General features: G+C 31.7%; 1 protein-coding gene across 2 annotated transcripts; it reads right to left on the bottom strand.

The window, feature by feature from the left end:
• Positions 1-3,347: 3,347 nt before the first annotated feature.
• Positions 3,348-20,823, bottom strand: ALDH5F1 (aldehyde dehydrogenase 5F1). Of its 2 annotated transcripts, none has more exons than XM_088213480.1 (21): positions 20,534-20,823; positions 19,983-20,096; positions 19,805-19,904; positions 19,062-19,110; positions 18,582-18,669; positions 18,353-18,463; positions 17,621-17,683; positions 17,383-17,493; positions 16,470-16,535; positions 16,276-16,353; positions 16,122-16,199; positions 14,772-14,838; positions 13,447-13,532; positions 13,181-13,213; positions 12,589-12,621; positions 10,268-10,368; positions 8,696-8,781; positions 4,259-4,365; positions 4,100-4,177; positions 3,831-3,877; positions 3,348-3,736 (listed from the first exon to the last, which is right to left on the bottom strand). In XM_088213480.1, the coding sequence occupies exons 1-20, from the start codon at positions 20,624-20,626 to the stop codon at positions 3,839-3,841; spliced, it is 1,581 nt and encodes a 526-aa protein (XP_088069606.1). In that variant the 5' UTR covers positions 20,627-20,823; the 3' UTR covers positions 3,348-3,736; positions 3,831-3,838. The 2 variants fall into 2 exon arrangements, with proteins under 2 accessions (XP_088069606.1, XP_088069607.1); XM_088213481.1 differs by having other exon boundaries at positions 3,348-3,732.
• Between the last annotated feature and the right edge of the window lie 1,647 nt (positions 20,824-22,470).

The raw sequence follows: 22,470 nt of genomic DNA, 5'->3' as shown, positions 1-22,470 counted from the left end.
GTCGCGGCGCTGCCGTCGGACTTCGGTGGGGTTTTCCAACCGTTTGGCCGGTGGTTTGACTCCGGTTTGGCCATAGGCGGATTCAACATCGAAAAACGATCCAGGAGGAGAAAATTTATCTCGATTGACGGTCGGAAACTTCTCCGGTGCGGCGGCGGGTGGCGGCAGCCGGCTCCTCCGGCGTCTGGTTCTTCTTCTCCGGCGAGGCACTGGTGGCTAGGGTTTTGTGGTCAGGTGTGGGTGGGGTTATTTATACCCTTTGCCTTTTAATCTCAACCGTCCATCAAGATTAAATCTGAACCGTCCGATCGCGATTTAATTGTGATTAAATTTGGGCCGTCGATCGCGCGCACGCGGATCGCCCACGTGGCCCGTCCCGTGTCAGCGTTTTCTTACCGCACGGCGTGTCCTGGTTGGCCGGGCTGCTGACGTGGCACAACTTTTCTAAATTACGTTTTGACCCCCGGTTTCCGATTTTCTTTTTAAAAACACCCCCATAATCCAAATTTTCACCCTTTTTTTTCCCAAAATCAATTTCAATTAAATCCAAATAATATTTTTACCCAATTTTATCATTATTTTTATTTTTATTTTCATTAAATTAAATTAATTTAAATAAAAATCTAAAAAATTTAAAATAAAAATAAAAATAATATAAACAAATATTTTGGGTGTTACAAAGTAAGCCATTTGAATTTGAAATAAAGATAATGGAGGTTGTATTTATTACAAATAATACATCTAGTTAATGAAGCAAGCAACTCCACAAGAAGGCAACATAACCTGCAATAAAAGAAAACAAGAAAAATCTGAAGACATAATTGAAAACATAAAAATTTATCATCCTTCAAAAATACTATCCAAACTTTATAAAATTCTTCAATGAAGGAAGAAACGAGATGAGCATCATCTTCAACATAACCCATTACAGACTGCAACTTCTCTTCCACAAGTATTCATTGCTTAATAATTATTAATCTTATATATATATATATATATATGCGTATGTATATTTTTTTTAAAAGTATGAATTTAAGTTATGTAGCTTAAATCTTTTACATAAAAGAGAACCCATAAAATATTTTTGAAAGTTTTAGACATAGTATATGCAAATAAACAGATTGTCTGCACTAATAATATATATAATATAAGTATTGACAGGGCAGGAGCCGATCATATCCTTGAGAGGGAAGTTAGAATGGGAAAAAGCAAGGAGGTGTATAAAGTAAATATATAGAGATGTGGGTCTCCCCAAGAATTCAACCTTGAGGGAATATATTCATTTTAAAGAATAATATTCCATCTACAGAATCTTAAGATGCTTGAAACTTAAGCAAACATGGCCTTAAATCTAAGCCAACCCACCTCCTCCCCCTCCCCCCACTTTTCCACTGTCTAGCTTAATTTTTTTAAAATAGAAAATGAGGAATTGGGATTGAGATTGAACTAAAGGTTAAATACTAACTTTAATCTCCATTATTTCTTAATTTTATTACAAAAAGACAGGAATCTCCAAATCTAAATGAAATGAAATGCCATACTTTTCTTACACATGGTCTCTGTGTATATATATATATATATATATATATATATATGTACAAGTAACATTTTTATATCTTAATAATTAAATTTATTTCTCAATGAATTGTAGCCAAATGGATGGCCGCACTAACTCGAAAATCATCTACAACTTAAAGTATGCATCTAGCTAGTTTTGTCTCTACTTGTTTTTCCAAGGGATAACACTGATGATACATTTTCATTTCAAATATATTATAAATCTGTATTTTGAATTTTGTTCAGCTCCTATTAATTTTTTCATCATTTTTTTTCATATGCTATATAAATTAACAAGCATATATATATATATATATATATATATAATACGAAGTAGGGTAGAAAATACTACGACTTCATTATTGATAGAGTCAAAGAAAAGACTTGTTGGTCCACAATCGAAATTTTGAATTTGATGAGAAAAACTACATCTGAAAAGTATAGGAAAGAAATATCTATTAACACATATTTAACAATAGATTTATGTATGTAGTATTCTTTATCACACAATTGATATTTTCAATTGCTTTATAGATTGTCCATAACTGAATACATACATATCTTGGAATTATATAAAATAATGTAAGGAAGAGATTGTCTTTTGTCTCTTATTTACGGTAATAGCAAAACAAACAACTAAAGAAAATTGTCTTCTTCGAAAGCTCATAGATGATTCATGAATCTGATGAAGTTAATGCAAATTTAAAAACATTCTCCCACTATCCTTATAAACAACAGTCATGATAAATTTACAAATAGAAATCAAGCTTCACTAGTACCGGTAACTACTCCATAAAATTTTTTATTATTATGTTTTAACTAATTGTTTATCAAATTTTAAATTTTAACATTTTTTATAATCCAGTAACACGATCCTTCATATTACATTCAGAATAATTTTTTTTTTTTAAAGAAAATAATGGAAGAATTCTAATTTTACTTTTTCATATACATAATAAGATTTGATCTAGACAAATTTTTGTTTTACTATTTAACAAATAATTAGAATAAAATTATAAAAAAAATAAAGAAAAAATAAAAACATATCTAACTAATTGGTAGGCTGAAACTATTTAAACATTAAAGCTTAATTGATTTTTAAAACCAATTTTCTCTTTAACCAAAAAGCATCATATTTCAAACACATTCTCTCAAATCTATTCCACAAATCCTACCCATTTCCAAAATAAAACCCATCTTTGTAAAGCCCATTTTGAGCCTTAACCAGGCGGCCGTCTATGCAGACCAATCCGGCCTAGACACAGAGCCCGGCCTCAGCATTTTCTTTTCTTATAATACCAATGTTTAGGCGATGCTCTTGAATTTCAAATATTTGTTTTTCTACTAAGAAAGAGAGAGCGTCCGAAGAAGAGAACCAGAGACGCAGAGGAAGAAACAGATTAGCGGAGCAGAGGACGCAGAGGCAGTTCGGAGCAGGCCGAGTTCCCGTGGAAGAACAAGAAAACTCAATTAAAAATTGTATTGAAACCAAAATTTTTAATCAAAACTTACACTAACTATTTAATGAAAAAGACAACGTATTCACGTTTTATTAATAGTAAAGAAATTTTCTTTGGAAAAATGATAAAGAAATAATTTTTCAAATTCGTTAATAAAAAATTCTATTAACGTATCATCATACACATATATACAAATGTACCATTCATATATATACAAATTAATATTCTAAACATGAATCATAAACACAGATTTTTAGATATATTTCATAAAAGTTTTTAACTAATCGTAAACCAAACATATTGATAATTAAATCACCATTGAACTTCATATCACAAATTCGATTTTTTATTTCAGGCAAACTGAGTGTTACTCTTTGAAATCTACTCATCCTTTTCCAACAAAACCGGAAAGTTTTCCCCTCTAGCAAAGAGGTTTACAAAGTAATTTTTGCCAAAATAACAACATGACTCTTGTTTCATTTTTTAAAATTATTTTTATAAAAACAATTCTTGTTTTCTTTTATTTCATCTTGTCAACTCAATTTATAAGGAACTTCGTCATCGACCAACAATGCTTAAGCATGATACTACGCACCTAGAACACGATGCTTAGCTTAAACACAGTTATTTGCAGTGAAGCTGTGAGAGGGTTATCTTGGGGCTCATCCTTTACCTCACAGAACCAACTCTTGAGACTGCACTCTCCCCCATTAACCTACCTACACAAATTGAAGGGATTAGACAAAGGACCTGTATGCTAAATAATATACATTTTCAGTTATGAGGACTTGAAAAAATGAACTAGGTACAAACCTTGCACACTATTTTCTGTTCATATCCCCCAAGCATACGTATTTTAACTGCATACCATTAAAGAGCACAACCATGTAAGGAAGAAAGTATTTCAGGCTTCTTTGTGAAGTCCAGTTCTCAATTTCTTCAATAAATTGGAAAAATAAAAGGAAAGACTTTCTTTCTTTCCTCCTAAACAGAAAATGGCTCTCACAGGGAAAAAGCCCCAAAGTACAGTGAAATGGGTGTCCAATTGACAAAGGCAGCGGAGAAAAAAAAATGTTACTCACTTCTAGATATTCATCCATCCCATATTTGGATCCTTCCCTTCCAAGACCGGATTGTTTGACACCTCCAAATGGAGCAACCTGCACGGAAACAAACTAGTAATAAGCAACCAATGTATGTTTGATCTGGTAAAACTTTGGGGTTTGTGGAAAAAGGCCCACCTCTGTTGAAATTAGCCCTTCATTTACACCAATAATTCCATATTCAAGAGCCTCAGAGACACGCCATGTACGTTGAACATTGTTTGTAAATAGGTATGCAGCTAACCCTACATATGTAAATTGAAAATCATAAGGTGATAGGTGCTTTTTTTCTTCTTTTTTCAAACAGATAAATCTTCAGATGATTATGTTGGAAAATAAAATTTTCACATTATAAGAAGAAAGTAATGCTAGACCATCCATCATACTTTTAAAATTATCAAAAGAATATGGTTACTGCTAGAATTGTTTGTAGCATTGGCTTATTACGAGAGTAGAATTATAATATTTTGTTGTGATTTAATGTGATTACATCTTAGTAGCATTTCTATTCCTCATTCAGTTAGAAGTTTTATTATGCTAATGTTATCTTAGTCACATATTAGAGAGACCCTATGCATGGGTGATTCTTCATTTTTAAGTAAGATTTCTTACAAAAAAAATATCGATATATTCTTAATAATTGAGTGCCCACTTTTCTAATCTTGAGTCCCAAAATGTTTGAGATAGTGTGGATTTAAATCTTATTGAGCCTCTCTCCTAAGTCAATGGAAAGGATGAGCAGAAGAATAGTACCCATTCAGACTTCTCTTATATGTCAAAATAGGAAGTGCAAGTTAGTCATCAGTAATGGTTTTGCACAAAACTATGGTTGTTCTAAGTTCGATGCTGCCAAGTTAGATCTTAAGATACAGGCGATGCACAAACTGTTCCGGAAAATAAAATCACTCTAGTAGAATCTCACTCATAGATTTAGTATTCCTATTGAAATGAGTATTTACAAGGATTAAATTAACTATAACTTCTTTTGCTTCTGAAAACCACTAATTCTATTTTTGGAAACCCTTGATTATGTGACTTTGTGAAACGAATCACAGTGAGGAGAACCATACACTAAAGTAAAATGGTAAAAGCCTTACTGACCTACCAATAAGGGCCACCATCTAAAGTTGAGTTTGTTATCCATAGTTTGAATCAAAATGATTTTGAGAAATAAGGGAGAGAGGGTAACCATTGTGCTCCTTTGACTACTAAAATGGTTTCCCCACTAAAGCGGTTATCCCTGACCCTAAGTCTCTCTGTTGAACCTAAATTTCTAAATTTTAAGCTCTCCTAAAATTAAGTCTCAAGTTGCTCTAGATATGATTAAACTTTCTGATTTAATATCTCAATATCCTCCTGCCGAAGTCTTCAACGTCATTTAAGATCAAGTTTGATCTTATTTCAGACTTGACACACTCGAGAAGTGAATTCTATGATGTGAGGTCCAATGATCTACCTAATAAGTTACCTGAAGGGATGCTAACAAGTTCTTAAGTCAGTACCACCCGGGAGAGACATACAGCATCAAATACATCCAGTTCCTAGTGCCCAATCTTCTAATCCATGATATTCTACATCGAATTGTAGAGAGAGAGAGACAAGCTAAATGAGGAAATAGATAACCTATATATAACCTTAATCCTTTTGTTGTCCTTGCTTTGATCAGTAAGGAAAAATATTCTTGTAATGTCTTGTCCTTGCTTTGATCAATAAGGAAAATGATTCTCGTAATGTGTTTGCGACTACTAGACCCATCAATGAGATCACCACCAAGGATAAGTCTCCGATCCTTAACTTGATATTAGGCTAGATATGCTAGTTGGCTCTAACTGGCACTCAATAACTTTGACAATATGCTATATGCTAGTTTGGCTCTGATTTGTACGCATAATTGATCTTTGCAGTAGGTACCATAAGATAAGAGTTAGATCAGGTGGCAAATGAAGAATTGCCAATCAAAAAGATCTAGGAAGATTTATCCATAATCATGTTATTTATAGTTTCTTTTCGTCCTAGGGCTCTTCTGAGGTTAATGATCCACAACTTGCATCATTTCAATGATTGATTCTTTATGATGTACGTTGACAGAATCTCAATCTGTAACCAACCTAAGGAAGCACTGTGATCATCTTAATCAAATTATTGAAATTCGTAGAAATTCAACCCTTATTTCTTTGATAAATTTCAAGTACCTCAAGTTTTGCTAGTACACCCCTTAGGAGTTAGGACACAGACGATATTCATTATGATTCCTGCCCTACAGCATCCTTTAGCAATAAATTGTCTTAGTAACATGCCTTTAATGATGAAGGTATTACTCCTGTAAAATATTCTCCTATAACCACTTAATCTTGAGGTACTTGTCAATCCAAAATGAATTGCATCATAGTCATGATAAGTGAAGCAAAGTCGCTAATAAGTATCATTTTGTTTTCAAAGTTCTTCGGGTGCTTCGATGGGCTTTTTTTCCTATCAAAGGCGTTTAAACCATATTTTGGAAAAATAAAATAAAAAAGACAAAAATGGCGTTTGGCATCACATCAGATGTGCTAATAGCTCCAGAGCTTTTAGCCCTCCTAACAGAGGGAGAGCTTCAAGTGGAGAACTTGTAATTCTTTTGACCATTTCTAACTTTAATTATTTTTCTATACAATAAATATATAGTTAATGTTATATAAAACTTAACAAAATATCTCAAAGATTAAAATTAATAATTAAAAATTAGAACTATTTTGTTGATAAATTTTATTAGAAGTTATGTCGAAATTTTTGTATAAAAATATATTAAGATACTAAATTTTTGGCAATTTTTCCATTTAACTTAAAAGAACTAATTTTTACTAAACACTTAAAAAACTTGAGTCTTAAAACATGACAGTTTTCAAAGTTAAAGCACTGTAAACTTAAGAGTTCATCAGAATTAATGCTCATATGAACTTTAAGCACCAAAAAGAAAATGAAAAGAAAAGAAAACAATAAATAACCTCTTCGTGATTATTGATACTGAGGTTGATGATGAACTTAGTTTGCTGGCTAATTAGAGCTTAAGGCATTTTATTGAGTGCATTTTTAAAAAAATCAAGATCCTTCACCATTAATTGTCTCAATTAAGTTTGTTTATGATAGCTCTGTTACTCGTCTACTAGGAGAGGCCCTTTCCCTTTCCTCATCAATATTCACCATATGCAACTATTTTTAAAAAAAAAAATTAAAAGTGTGAAGCATGCATAATAACAGAGTACTAAATAGGTATAACCCATGTACAAAAATTTACAATCGTGTTAAAGTATCAATGATATTCCCAAAATCTTTGTCCCTAATAATGTTATGCCTCAATAATATAGAACCAAAAACATAGAACCATCTATCTCTCAATCCGTAAATCAGATTCTCTCCCCTCAAAAGCTTTATAATTTCTCTCTTTTCATACAACCCAAAAAATAGTCAATGGATTCACCATCTACAACTATTGATTTAATACTTCTGACCATAATGCTTGTTCGTTCACTAATATTCATGATTTGCAAACTGAGATTAAACATAAAATTATAATTCGTAATGCATATTAGAAGTTTATTGTTATTGTCCAATGTACAGCTGAGGAATCTAGTACTAAGTGATTATTTTTAACTACCACTAAACCGAAATATTATCTTTCCAAAGATTTACATTCCAAAGTCAAGGACCCTCCTTTCATCCCAAGAAAACTCATGCTCGATGATTGTTTACTTAACTTGCCTAGTCATATGATAACTTAAGTTTTTAAAATAGAGAATTTGCTCAATTACTTGATTCACCTAGTCCCATGACTATCAGCATTTTCGCAGATACTCAAAGTTCTCAATACTTTTTTTCTCCCAAAGAAACAAGTTTTTAATGCTCTATCATTCCGGTCACCATCATGCAAATTCAGGAACTTAAGAATTAAGAGCAACTTTTCTATGATTAGTCCACATTTATAACTATATCCAGGATTTCTCAGTAGAGTTGAGTTCTTCCAAAGAAAGGAAGAAAGGGGAAGAATGATGTGAGACCATTATTCATAATTTTCTAAAAAATTACTAGTATACTAGTACTAGTAGAATATGACTAGTACATAATAATTACCACAGATAAGATTATATTTAGAAAGATATCTACTACAATAATATTTTAGTAGGATTTTCGTTACTTATTCAGTTTGAAGTTTTACTTTGTTTAACAGTATCCTAGTTATATTAGGATCTGTGACACCCTATAAACATAGAACTGATTTTTTGTAGCTAAATATGACTGCCTAAGAATAAAACATATTGAAATACTCTCATAGAGTGTCTTACAATTCTAGGATGCAGTCGTGGTTATTGCGAATCCTTGTGATTACATATTGGATTTTTTAAATTTTTTCCTATCTCCATTAAAACCAATTTTACTGCACTACATTGGAAAGTTTAAACCAAAACTGCTTTCAATATTTCAGTTTGCTGAGCTTGGTAAAAACACAATCTTCCAAGAAACACCCATATTTTCTCCCCAGAAAATGTAAATCAAGTCAGTTTTGTAACAAAAAAAAGAGTAAAAGGCTAAAGTGTGAACCTGCATTTGTGTCATTAGCAATCTGAATTGCTTCCTCCTCAGTTTTAAACCGCAAAAGAGGTGCCACAGGTCCAAACACCTCCTCTCTGATATGACCCCAAAACAGTAAACTTTGTCAACTAAACAAGGGATCCGTCATTCAAAAATTCATAAAGATATTCCAGATAATAAAAATAGACAAACAGATCAACATTGCAAATGAAATTGTAAAACAAATTAAAATGAAAGTTCACAGGAGGCATCAAGCTGAAAAACCTCACGTATTTGCTACCAACAAAGACGCTAGCAGCAATAGCAAACAAAAAGCCAACCGTGATATTTATCATTCTACAGGTATTCACAGAAGAGATCCAAAACGAAGACATGAAACAACCAAAAAAATTAAAAGTTTGGTTAAACGTACAAATCTTATCTCTTTATAGTTGGTACATAAAAGGCCATGCCAAGTGTACCATTTATAAAATCCACGTATAGGTAGTTGTTTTACCTGTCTAAGCCAGAATTAATTTTTTTTCAGAGAAGTCTATTCAATAAAAGGCACCAAATTGGTGCACCTGAAGCAAATAAGTACAGAATTTACACATTCATCAATGAGAAACTGCTAAACTGATCCAATATGTCAACCTCATCCCGAATTAGTACATTAGAAACCACTGATAGGTCCTGAGTCAAGACAGCGCAATGGCAAATGCTGCCACATTTGAGTGACTCAAATTCCAAGAGCATTTATGATTACTCAGTTTCAGTTTAAGTAGAACACTTGGAAGAATGGTAAAGCCTTCCATGTTGTGACTAATCTCAGGTCAAATCTGAGTTATTTGTTTACTTCTTAACAAAATTCATATCTGAGCTGGTAAGTCTTGTTTGTTGAATTTGACTAGAAACTCTGTTCGGTTGGTTGTCAAAAGAAGTAAAGAACACCTTTTTTTTTGTTTGAATGAAAAGTAGTAAGATTGTATTGCTATAAGCACCAGAAGTGCAGAGAAAAAAATAAACATGTACAAGTTATTTACAGCTTAGTCCTCCGTAACAAAAAACTTCCTGAAAGACTCAAAATAAATCAGAGGATGATCCATTAGCAAAAATTCAAGGGTACTAAGCCATCTATTCTTCAAAACATCAAAATCCATAGTGTCACCAAATTCCTCAAAAGCTTTACAACCCCTTAATAACAACCCCTTTAAAATTAACGAACACTTAATAACAACCCCTTTAAGGATAATGGAATTCTATCCATGACCATGATCTGGCAAATGCACATTTCCTATTAGTTTCCAAGCGTCTTGTGCAATAAAACAATACAGTCTTTTGGTTTCCAAATTTCTTAATATGAGATAACAACAGAGATAAAAATCACAATAGCATATGCTTGCATGAAAACATTTATTTCTATTGTATATGCATGAGCAGTTGCAAATTGTCACTGATAATAACAATGGAAGTTCACACGAATATCTTATTCCACTCAGACCATTAGAAAACTTTTTTTCACCATCTGCAGCAGACAACTACAATAACTAACAATATCAAGCACCATAATCTTGCAGATATAATTGGTCTTCAAGTACTTACCTAGAAATAAGCATCTCATTCTTGGCATCACCAATAACAGTAGGCTCATAAAATGTCATTCCAAGGCTATGTCTTTTACCACCAAGAAGGATTTTTGCTCCCTTCAGTCAAAAGATAGTCCATTAAAAATCAAGTATAATGTTGCAGCAAACAACAAGACACACTCAGGCACATGTATATATCTATATTACACCACCAAATACCAGCTCCTACGTTTTAATAACAGAAAAAAGCTTAGTCACACTTCCTTTCAATAGGATTGAACAGCTATTCATGTAATAAAAACTTTTAGCTTCTAAAACTTTCTCCTACCAGTTTCTACATTCAATATGAAAACCACCATTCTCATTCCTTGAGATAACCGTAAAAACATATCAGCACCCTAGGAAAGTGACTGCACAGAAATTTTTATTCTAAAAAAACTACATTACGTGTAAGAACCTGACAACAACTGGCTTGCAGTAGATGATATTTTTATTAGGTCTTAGAAAATAAAAAAGAAGAACAAGAATCAAATAAAAGCTTCTAAGCTTCAACAATGACCATTTTTAGAAGTACTCCCCTTTGATTATGTGAAAGGATTGAACAACAACAACTTTGCGAGCATGGTTAGCCAATTTATGAATAGTGTGGTTAGCCAGATAAAGATCCAGCTAGAGATAGAGAGATGTACTAAGACTGATCAGAAAACTTATATATCTTGCTCATACAAGGCCAGATATTGCATATTTTGCGAGCATGGTTAGCCAATTTATGAATAGTGTGGAAGAAGTTCACCTTAATGCAAGAGTAAATTACCAAAGGAACACTAGATTACTCCTTGAGCCATACAACAATACAGATTATGCTATTGATGGACAATTTACTACGGATTATTTAACTTTACTGGTAGGCAATCTTGTGGCCTGGTGGCGGCAAAAGCAAAATCGGTTGCCAGATCAAATGCAGAAGCAGAGTTCAGTTCCATGGCATAGAGTTTGTTAGTTATTTATTATAGGTTAAAATAATTTTGGAAGATTTAAGGATCATATAAGGAGGGCAAGAAAATATTTTGCAATAACTACCATTAACATTGTTTATAATCCAGTGCAATAAAATAGAATGAAGCGCATTAAAAGTAGAAATAACTAGATCAAAGATTAAGTGAATTCATGTAAACACAGAGGTAGAATCAGATTCGTGTCAATCAGAAATTCAACCAAATTCTGGAATTATCATGCGGAAATGCTCGATTCTCAGATAAGCATGCTCCAGTGAGTCGGCACAGGCAGAACCAGCTCGAATTTGACCAGAAATTCAACCAAATTTTTTTATGGAATTCTGCATGCTTCAATTTCAGGTACACACACTCTGATGAGTTCTCAGCCTCAGCTGAACCCACCTGATAAAAGAATTTTGCCCACACCAAGAGCGCAAACAACCAAAGGAACAATGATATTGATCAACCCAGGAACACCAACCACAATAATGTACCTAAAGCAAAAACTCCTATTTCTATCAAGTAATAACTTTGGCTGGATTCAAAGGTTTGTGCAATTTTTTTGATGCATGGAATTATGAACGAGCAGCAAGTCAAGATGGCGACTCTGTTTTTGGGAAATAAGGCTGATCTACACCAAACTGAGAGAGAATTGAAAGACCAAGGATTAGTCCAGTGGGCTGGAGTTGACTTCGGAAACAGAATTTGGGAGAATTATGAGATTTTACAGCAGAAATTTCCGAACTTAAACCTTGAGGAAAAAGTTGTTTTTGGAGGGAAGGGTATTGTCAGAACTAGTAAACCATTTAAGGTGTGCCATTGTAGAAAAAGGAAAAATAATCATTATTCTAGTTGCTGTATAACTGCTTGCTGAGGATTCAATTAGGCAGTTAGTTAGATTCTTGTATTTCAGTTAGTAGTTAGGTTGTTGCATTTCAGTTGGTGTATGTTGATGGAGAATAAGACAGCTTATCAATAAGCTGTAAGGTAGCAAAGAAGGTATGCGAATCCCGTAATCAAAACTTTAAATGCAAAAAAACACTATGCTGGAAATTCATTCTGATTTCCAAGTATCGTGATCTCATCTATCTCTTTCTTCTCTCATGTAACTCTAAATCTCTCTTCTGTTTTCATCTAAATTCTAGTTCATGTCAAATGTACGTGACAGATACCTTATCCACTTTTAGATCATATTTCTCTTTGTGCATGTATATTTCTTTTATCAAACAATTACTCTTTTTTCTCAACAAAAAAAATATATTTCTTTATCAAATATATCATAATCATAGACATCCTCAAAGAAGGCAATTTAAAATTCAAGAGAATTAACAAGAAAACCAACCTTTGACATAGCATCTTCGACGAATGATTCAACCTGCAAACCATAGTTAAGGGAATATCAGAGAAGCAACTCAGTTGCCCATCCTTTTGATTAAAGAAGTGAGAAGAAAGAAAAAAGGAAATCAAGAGATGCTTACTTTTCTTTCTCTTATTTGCATAAGTAAAAACATAGTTACAGAAATATGAGAAGGAACACAAATCAAGGGATGGTAGCCATCCCTTAGTTCAAAATAAATTTTTCAACAAATAAGGAAAAACAAGATAAAAAAGTATTTTAAAATTTAGAAAAAGAACTTAAAATTTTAATGAAAAATTTTCTATTTATCATCAATTTTCTTACTTGACATTACATTAACTAAAGACATAATTGAATACATCCGTCCAGTTATCCCTTTTTTTCCATTTTGTTAAACTAAATAAAATATTATAAAACTTTCTTCCTTTACTACCTTAGTCTTTAATTATCAAAATAAGGGAAATACATTTAGTTACCTTCCAATTTGTTACTATTTTTATTAATACATAAGGTTAGAGAAAAATGAAGAATTATAGGAAAAGATTGTCGAAAGAAACTGGAAACAAGAAATGCATACCTTTTGCACTGCTGCTTCATTAATGAGCGGACCCTGCAGGAACAATTGCATGTTTTCAACATGGAAGGGCAAGAGGATTTAAAGAAGTGCAGAAATATAACAAATTGCAAAGGTGCACTAGGTTGTAGAAAAGGCATCATTGGGTAGTATGCAATGCATATAGTAAAGGAGTTTTATATAATGGCCATGAAAATAGATCAACTGATGACTAAGAAATACAGAAAGTTTAGCATCCAACAGATGGTGAAAATTGCCAGGAACGCTACCTGGTCAACACCTTCAGTAAAGCCATCCCCTACTTGCAGTTTCTCTACTGCTTTTGAAAAAGCATCTGCAAATTTGTCATAGATACCTGAGGAAGAAAGCCAGGCAAATTACAGGATTAGAGGAGAATGTACACTTCAAGGAACAATAAAGAATGCAATAACTTGTTTTTCAGGCAAAGATGAATTCATAGATTAATCAAGGACCTACAAGCATGTGAATTTTCTTACGCTGTGTTCTTCTGGATAGATTTCATAAAATATATTCTAGAACATCTCAAATTCTGGAAAATCCACTTCTAAATTTTGGAAATCTCAGGTTCAGTTAGTTGTAGAGAATCATTTTCAGTTTTCACCTTTTAAATACATACATCTCTATATACAAAACAATAAAAATACAAAGTTGTTCAAATTCAATCCATTCACTTGATCACTTGTTTAAACATCTAGAATTCTGGAAAATGTGCCCGTCTGAAATTCGGAAATTTCGTGTGGAAAATTCATGCTTTGTTCAGATGTAGAAAATCGTTTCGAGTTTTCATTTTCTGAATTCATACAAGTTTATCACAATGATAAACACTACAGTTTTTCAAACTCATTTCATATTTACAGTCGTTTTTCTAACATTATTTTTATTTTTAATAACTGCACATAGTTCTGTGTATAAACATGTATAAATTCAAAAAGGAAAAAATTCCAAACCAGTTTTCTTTGACTAAACAAGGCTTTGTTTTCTTCTCAAATTTGAAAATCTAGGAAAGATTGCTACTTAGTTCTAAAAAATCAATAGAAAGAATAAACAACCTGTATGAAAGGACAATTTTTAAGTTCTACAACTGAATAGGGTAAAAAATAATAGTATTTCAAAAAAGGAGGTAAAAAAAATTTAAATGGAGAAAGTAAATTCAAAATCTATGGATTACACTCCATTTAAAAACAATTGGACCCACTTAAGAAACTGTGGCTCTACAAATATCTCAATTTCAAAAGCATCTTTCTTCGAAATTGTTAACCCAAAAGGAAATTGTGTTCTCAAAAATGTGTTAGAATTCTAAACAATATTGGACTAGAGAGAATCAGTAGATTACAGAAATCTCATATACAATTTTCTTAGGAAAAAGCACAATAATTTCCCCAAAACATTATGTAATAACATCTCACTCACATAAGGGTCGAGAAGATGTACTAAGCCCATCTCTTATTAAACTGACTGAATTTGTGTCATAAAGGTTGGAAGGATGCATTTAAGATAAAATGGACTTCAAAACAGCCCCAACAAACAAACTATTACATCTACAAATTCTGTAATCGAGTATTGACATCTATACCATCTTGCACAATCACTCGGTTGGCGCAAACACATGTCTGCCCACTATTGCGGAACTTCGCTGCCAGCTGCACCACAAATTGCATTTGTTTACCAATGCTACCTCAAGTTAACAGTGTACTTGGAGTAAGAATGAAAACCCAATTTTTATGGCCTAAATAATTTATCTAGAAGGGAACCATCTGCCAAAAGCACCAATTCACAACTAGAATATTCTTATCCACTAAAGAAAAAAGCTAACTGATAAGCAAATAATACCACAACAACTTTCAGCAGTTCTACATTGATAATCGAAAGAATAATTGATAGGGAAGGCATAAAGTCTAGAGTTTTAACTACATTAGAAATTATAATTTTTTAAATATAAAATCATTGTACTTTTAGGAATTTATTATTATAGTTTTAGTAATTTTAGGATTTTGTATTTTTTTATTTAGTTTTTCTATTCTTATTAAGTATTTCTCAATTTAATCCTACATGGAAAAGCTTAGTTAGCAATCATTATAAATTTCTCCATAATTTACTGTTGAGGATTCGGTTATTCAACAAAATATCTTGAGTCTTTTCTTAATTTCTTGTTACATGATGCAATCAAATACTTGAATGTGATACTTAAAACTTCTTAGATATAATTTTGAAAAAAATTCGAGGTGTTATGTCTAAACTTTTTTTCTTATCAAACCCTAAGGAGGCAAATTAAATTTAAGTTGTCCTACATCAATTTTTAACAGAGTTAAAAAATCCCAAATCAAACACCCAAAAACCCACACCCAAGTAGCCATAAATCCATCTAAAAAGATAAACCGTAAAAAAACCTTGGCTCATCCTTTTTCAGCTCAAGGAATTGCAAGGGTCTTCATACATCACATATACAAGCTGCATAGAATGCCAAGAACCATTGTATTCCCGCCATTCATGATACAAACATTTAAAACTTTCTCCGCCCTTCTTTTTTTTTTAACTCTTTGAAGTCATCCAAAACTTTCTGTATACGATGGCATCACTGTGGTGCCTTGTGTACATAATGCTTCTTAAACTTTTAATTATAAAAGATCAAAAATTAAATAAAAAAAAAATAGTAGATGACCATGCTACTAAGTATGATTTCAAAATGTATAACTCAAAAATCTTGACGTTGTCATTTGACCCCTAAACCAAAAAGTCAAAAACTATTGCTGGAAAACGAAAAAGAAAAAAAAATTGGGATGATACCTTCCAATACTTGAGATAGCATCAATGACACGATCACATTGTTTCACATTCAAATTAGTTGGTAGCAAAACAATAGTGCTAACTGACAATGAATAAGATATCCAAAAATCAGACTATATGGTTGATAAACCTAACTTACCGCTCCTTTTACAGCCACATCCAAATCTGCATCATCAAAGACTATGCAGGGTGCATTTCCACCAAGTTCAAGAGATAACTGCAAAAGTCAATGTTATGAATTCCAAAAATATAGGAATTTACTCATTGATGTTTTCTTCTTGGCTCATAGATACCTTCTTAACAGTCCCTGCAGCCCCTGCCATCAACTTCTTCCCAACCGCAGTTGATCCGGTGAATGTGATCTTTCTTACCTGAGTAAATTTTTAAGACAAGGATTTAGGTATATATCCTTGTGATCTTTTAACTTCCCTGTGAGACTGATTAATGAAATACATCACAAGAGGTAGGCAGAAGTTACGGGAGAAACCTGTGAACTTGCAACTAAAGCATCCCCAATTTCAGGAGCATTTCCCATAACCACATTTACAGCACCCTAAAAGATCAAAACATTAAAATCAGCAGGAAAAAAAGCAAATCAACATTGCAATAGATAAGTGGAAATAGAAGAAACATAAAGAAAAAAGAATTGGAACATGAATGCTCTTTCAGAAAAAACGTTGCAAAACCAACTAGTTGGTGTAACAAACTAAATTAATGGTAACTAATTAGGAGGTAACATATATCACCAGAAAATACATCAAGTAATCATTCAGACGTTAAGAAAAACCAAAATCGTAATCAACATAGGATTAGGCATCACATTTTCTCAGTCACTCCTCCAGGTTGTCCTTCAGAAAAATCTAACGAGTGAGACTAGATCCTACAGACCACAGCTATGAAGAGGCCAATAGGATGCTAAGCAATGTTTATTGAAAAGTGCAGCTTAAACAATAAAAAAGACAAGATATGGAAATGAGGCAGGTTCAAATTGAGCATACCAATTAATTTCATACTTTGGGTCATTTGGCTATCAACTTATCAAACTCTCAGTGGTTCATATTTCCTCTTGTTTTTCCTTACCATTCCATTAAGCAAAAAAAGTTACACCTCATTTTTACTATGCTAAAACACGCTAATGATTTGTTCCTCACTAAGGACTTTATTTCCACATTTAATCAGAATAACATAATTAATAGACGAGGCCATGAAAGGTCAGCTCAGCTGTTCCCAATAGCTCAACCTTCTACTTCAGAAGATAAGGCCTCTAAATTTTAGAATTTTAAAGCATTAAAAAATTTTGCTCTGCAACTGATACTAAGCAACTGCAATGGGCTTTAATTTGACAGGACTCAGATTAATATTAAAACATTCATAATATAACAAGAAACAGTAAGAATTACCGGAGGAATTCCAGCTTGAAGAGCAAGCTCAGCTGCTGCTAATGCTGTGAGGGGTGTAAGTTCAGACGGTTTTACCACTACTGTACAGCCACAGGCAAGAGCAGGACCAACCTAATACAAGTAAAAAAAAATATATTTCAGGTTGAAACAAAAGCATGTATATTTAATCTTATACTCACTCCAAGCCAAACTATGACAACCAAAGTACAATTAACTGAAATAATCATTATACAGACACCTTCCGAGTAATCATTGCCAACGGAAAGTTCCAAGGTGTAATGGCACCAACAACTCCTACAGGCTGCAAGAAAAATATTAACAAAGCTCGCATTGATAAACAGATGACTGTAACGAGATTGCTTGGTGGCTCAGAATAATAAATCTGGAAAAACTGAATTTACAACTTTTATGACAAAGTAGAAATTTAAATTATCAATTAGAATCTAAAATCAACACATTTCAGATGATTCATGAAGTTAGCTTACATTTAATACTCATCATTTTAAAATTTTAAATTTCAGATTCTTTCACAATTGTAAAATTCCTGGCAACAGACAAAATAAATTTTAGGCAGTACGATGCAGATAAAAAAGAAGTATTAATGGTACTTGTTCAAAAAGGGAGCTGATATTTTCAAAAAACATGTATGCTAAGAATAAATAAACAAAACATTTTATTTCAATCTTGAACAAACTGATCAGAGAGCTGGTGATTAGTTGTGCAATTCAGTCAGCTTGGAGAATGATGTTGGTTGTCCCAACCACCTTACCGTCAATTAGTGGTTGAGTCAACATTTCGGTGGATAATACCGTACCCTCTCTCTTAAAAGTTTGAAGTATACCAATGAAATGAGTCATCTTAGGGGAGGAATTACTAATATGACCAACCAAATACTAGCTAATGGAAGAAATAATTAATTTGTGATGGTAATTCTCTAAAATTTCGAACACCAAACAAACAGAAATTTCACCTGCTTTAGTACAAACAACCGACGATCAGATAAAGTCGCTGGAATTATATCCCCATATATACGTTTTGCCTCCTCCGCAGAGAACTCAATAAAACTGGCCCCATAGGCAACCTGTAGCTTGTAGACACAGTATCACATGTTGCATATAAAAAAAGATGAATAACAATGACATACAGTGTCTTTGCAACATCCACTGCTGAGCTTTATAATCGGCATTTGAATCGTTTACCTCACCCATGGCCTCTTTCAAAGGTTTTCCTTGTTCTAAGGTTATTAGTTGTCCAATCTCTTCTTTGTGTGCAATTAGTAGGTCATACCTTTCAATAGATGTGAAAAAGAATCATGACAGAACCAATACACAGGTAAAATTTCCAAAGTACTGAAATGTCAAACTGAAAGTTTCACAAACTTAGTACCAAAAAGATAAAGGACAAAAAAAATATTAAATAGAAGGCAGTAGAAAAAACATTAAGATTCTTAGAGGAGTTCCCAAAACAATGTGTCCACAAATTCTGATGATACAAGGTTAACACGCTACTCACATTTAAGCACCTTTGCGACAGACATATATGTTCTGAAATAAATGATATTCCAGGATCATCATTGTGAAATCTTCAAAACCAAATTTAGCACATAACAGAGTTTTCTAAAAACTATTTGGGTTGTTGGTATTTCCTTAGACATAAAGATCACAGGATAAAGGCTATACCACTTCCTCAGGCATTTGCTCCTCTCAGTAGCTGTAAGTTTACTCCAAGCTGCAAAGGTTGAAGATAATATTAAATTAGTAGTTATTGAAATCTTCATATACTCAAGAAAGGCAAGAATAATTCAACTCTAACAACTTTATAAAAAAAAAAAAAAAAAAAAATACTCTAGCAACCGTGTGAAAGCAAGAACAAAAGCATAAGGATTTTTTTTTCGGACATAAAAAAGCATAAGGATTGCAAAACATCTACTACAAAAGGTAAGGAAAAATAGTAACTTTAATTCTTAGTAAATGACTAGATAACAAACTTATTAATTGGCGCAGGGCTTTTTTTGCAAGACTGTGGTTGTTATAGCTGGCGAAAAATGCTAGAATCTTCAAGGATTATTTTTCCTTATCTTTGATTATTTCGGATAAGCTGTCTTTCTTGGCATCCTTTTGGGCTAGGATGCATGAGCACTTTAAAATTCTGTGCTGTCTATGTTACATAGGGATTTCTTAACTGTTCGTTTTTAAGAATAGCCGGTCTTTCTCCTTTTTATTTTCCTTTTTTTTTTCTTTTTCCTTTAGGAGCATATCTAATCCTCCATGTTTCCTAATCTTCTTTCCCTCAATAATAATATTTTTTCTGTTGGAAAAAATAGTAATAACAATAGACATAAAACTTAGTTGAACAAGATGGAAGCAACACAGATGAAAAAGAAACCAGAACAAGAAATAATCACTGAATGTGAGTCCCATACAATTAAAGGCATCATACGCTGATGATATAGCATCATTGGTCTCCCTTCCCCCCATGCATGGGACATCAGCTATGATTTCACCAGTCGCTGGATTGTTAACCTGCCGTGTCATTGACCACATGTATAACATTTGACACAACAAGGACCAAAAAGAAACGGAAAAAGTACTCTAACGGACCTTGATAGTCTTCTTATCATATGCATCGATCCATTTTCCTCCTATTAGACCTTGAGTTCGCAATATACCAGAACTCTTGAGCTTACCAGCAACTCCTTGAGCCTCCATGCTCATCTGTTATCCAATCAACTCATTACTACACTTATCCAACTTCCTCAAAAGATTTTCTAGCTTTAATAAGGAAAAAGAAGAAAAAAAGAAAAACAGAGAGTTCTAATTGCTTGAAATTTCATCTCATCAAAACTCATTAACATGTAGAAAAACCTCATTCAAAATTCGAAAAAATAAACAATCAATACCAATCCATGTGTATCTATGTATATAGTTGACAGCACTTACCCACAACTACAATCAACATCAACTAACCTAACTAATCAACAAAATTATTTGAAAATCAGGAAAAAAAGTTAGAGATCGTGATTGCTTTCTTTCACTTGGCCCATTTATACAACTCGTCACGATAGATAAATATGACAAGCAAATTGACACCGAAGAGAAAGTGATTTATATATATATATGAGTGTGTATATGGATAGAGAGCGATGCGTTGCCTGGCGAGAGAGAAGAAGCTTAGATGCGTGCATGGAAGGTAAATGTGAATACAAGAGCCTCCGAGCCATGATTGCTGTCACTCCCAACGTCATTCGGCCGTTCAATTTCTCTTCCCAAAGAAAAATATCAACACTTATTTTCTTCCAATCTTTTTATTCAAAAGTCGCAAATGTCTCCGTTCGCCTTCTGTTCTGCGGAGATGCTAAAATGGCTGCTTCGGTTCGGTGGAGTAGTTTCTCCGACGCGTTCGGTGGAGTTGTCTACGATTTGATTCAATAGAGAAATTACTGTAAATATTGTACTGTAAACTGCTTTAAATTTATTTATTATTACATATTTTGTATATAATCCATTGAATATAGACAACTAAAACGGAATATTTTCACATATATTCTCTCATTTTTAAATAATTTTTATGATAATATATGTAATAATTGTTTTATTGAAACTTTTTAAGTATAAAACTATTATTTAATTTTTAATTAAAGATAAAGTTATGTATTGAATAATTGTTAAAATAAAATTAAAACAATAACATATAATAATTATTTACTTATTTAATGTGATAATATATATAGTATTTATTTAATTAAATTTTAAAATATAAAAATATAAATTAAATTTTTAGTTTACTATGAATTACGCATTAAAAAAAATTTAAACATCAAAAAGTTAAAATAAATTATGTTTATTTATTTATTTATTTAACGTGATAATAATACAATAATTATATATTTAATTTTTTTTAGATATAAAAATTAAATTTTAATTTTTGTTGACTATAAATTACTTAATTTAATAACATATATACCTAATCGTTATCTATTTTAAATATAAAAATAACATTTAACTTTTTAATTAATTATAAATTATGACTAAAAGATTTTTTAAATATAAAAATAGATTATTAAAATGTTTGTAATAGTTATCTATTTAATGTGATAATAATATAATTTATATATTTAAAATTTTAAATATAAAATTAAATTTTTTTTATTTGACTATAAGTTATTTAATTTAATAGCATATATATAATAATTATCTATCTAATTTTTTAAATATAAAATAACATTTAACTTTTAATTAATTACAATATTATGCACTAAAAGATTTCTAAATATAAAATAAAAATAATATTAAAATATCTGATATAGTTATCTATTTAATTTTTTTAAATATAAAAACTATAATTTATTTTTTTATTATAAAATATAAAATTACTGCTGTATAAATTCTTTTCATATATTTCTCCACCCAGCTTATTCATCATGTATATATTTCACCAAAAATTAAGATATGATATATTATATGAAAATAATTTATTTTTAAAAACTATTATTGATTTATCTTTATTTTAATCTTTAAAAAAACAAAAACACATAAAATGATCGATACATCCACATGCATTATAGTATGCATACAACATTAATACTATTGTAGTCATTGGGATAGACTTTTATAATATATAGCCATGTGCTGTTTTAAAGAAAAGAGAACTTACTTCATAATAAATTTATCAATAATAATTAAATTTTTTATTTTCTTACCGTACATACTTGCAATTAATAATATCGTAAATTTTAGTATTAAATTACACGTTCTTTTATAAACTTTCATAGAGAAACATTGTATGTTATTAAGATGTTTATTACTTGTCATTATATGTTATATGATCACATGCTATTTCAAATAAGAGAGAACTTACTTCATAATAAACTTATCAATAATAATTAGGTTTTTTATTTTTTTTAGTGTACATATTTGCAAATGATAATATCATAAATTTGATATTAAATCACACATTTTTTTGTAAATTTTTGTAGAGAAATATTGTATGTTATTAGGATGTTTATCATCCGTCATTGTATGTTATATAGCCACATGTTATTTCAAATAAGAAAAAACTTACTTCATAATAAACTTATCAATAATGATT

Source organism: Carica papaya, chromosome 2 (genome assembly GCF_054855325.1).
Source record: "Carica papaya isolate Zhongbai chromosome 2, ASM5485532v1, whole genome shotgun sequence".
In the NCBI taxonomy this organism is placed as follows: Eukaryota; Viridiplantae; Streptophyta; class Magnoliopsida; order Brassicales; family Caricaceae; genus Carica; species Carica papaya.
This window is presented reverse-complemented; position numbering and strand designations above follow the sequence as displayed.

Bases quoted from the DNA above. Each gene is read 5' to 3' on its own strand.
- ALDH5F1 (XM_088213480.1), bottom strand. From the start codon at position 20,626: ATGACGTTGGGAGTGACAGCAATCATGGCTCGGAGGCTCTTGTATTCA. The intron at 13,214-13,446 runs GTAGCGTTCCTG...TTGTTCCTGCAG, and splicing joins TTACTGAAGGTGTTGACCAG to GGTCCGCTCATTAATGAAGC. The intron at 4,178-4,258 runs GTGGGCCTTTTT...GTTTCCGTGCAG, and splicing joins AAGGGCTAATTTCAACAGAG to GTTGCTCCATTTGGAGGTGT.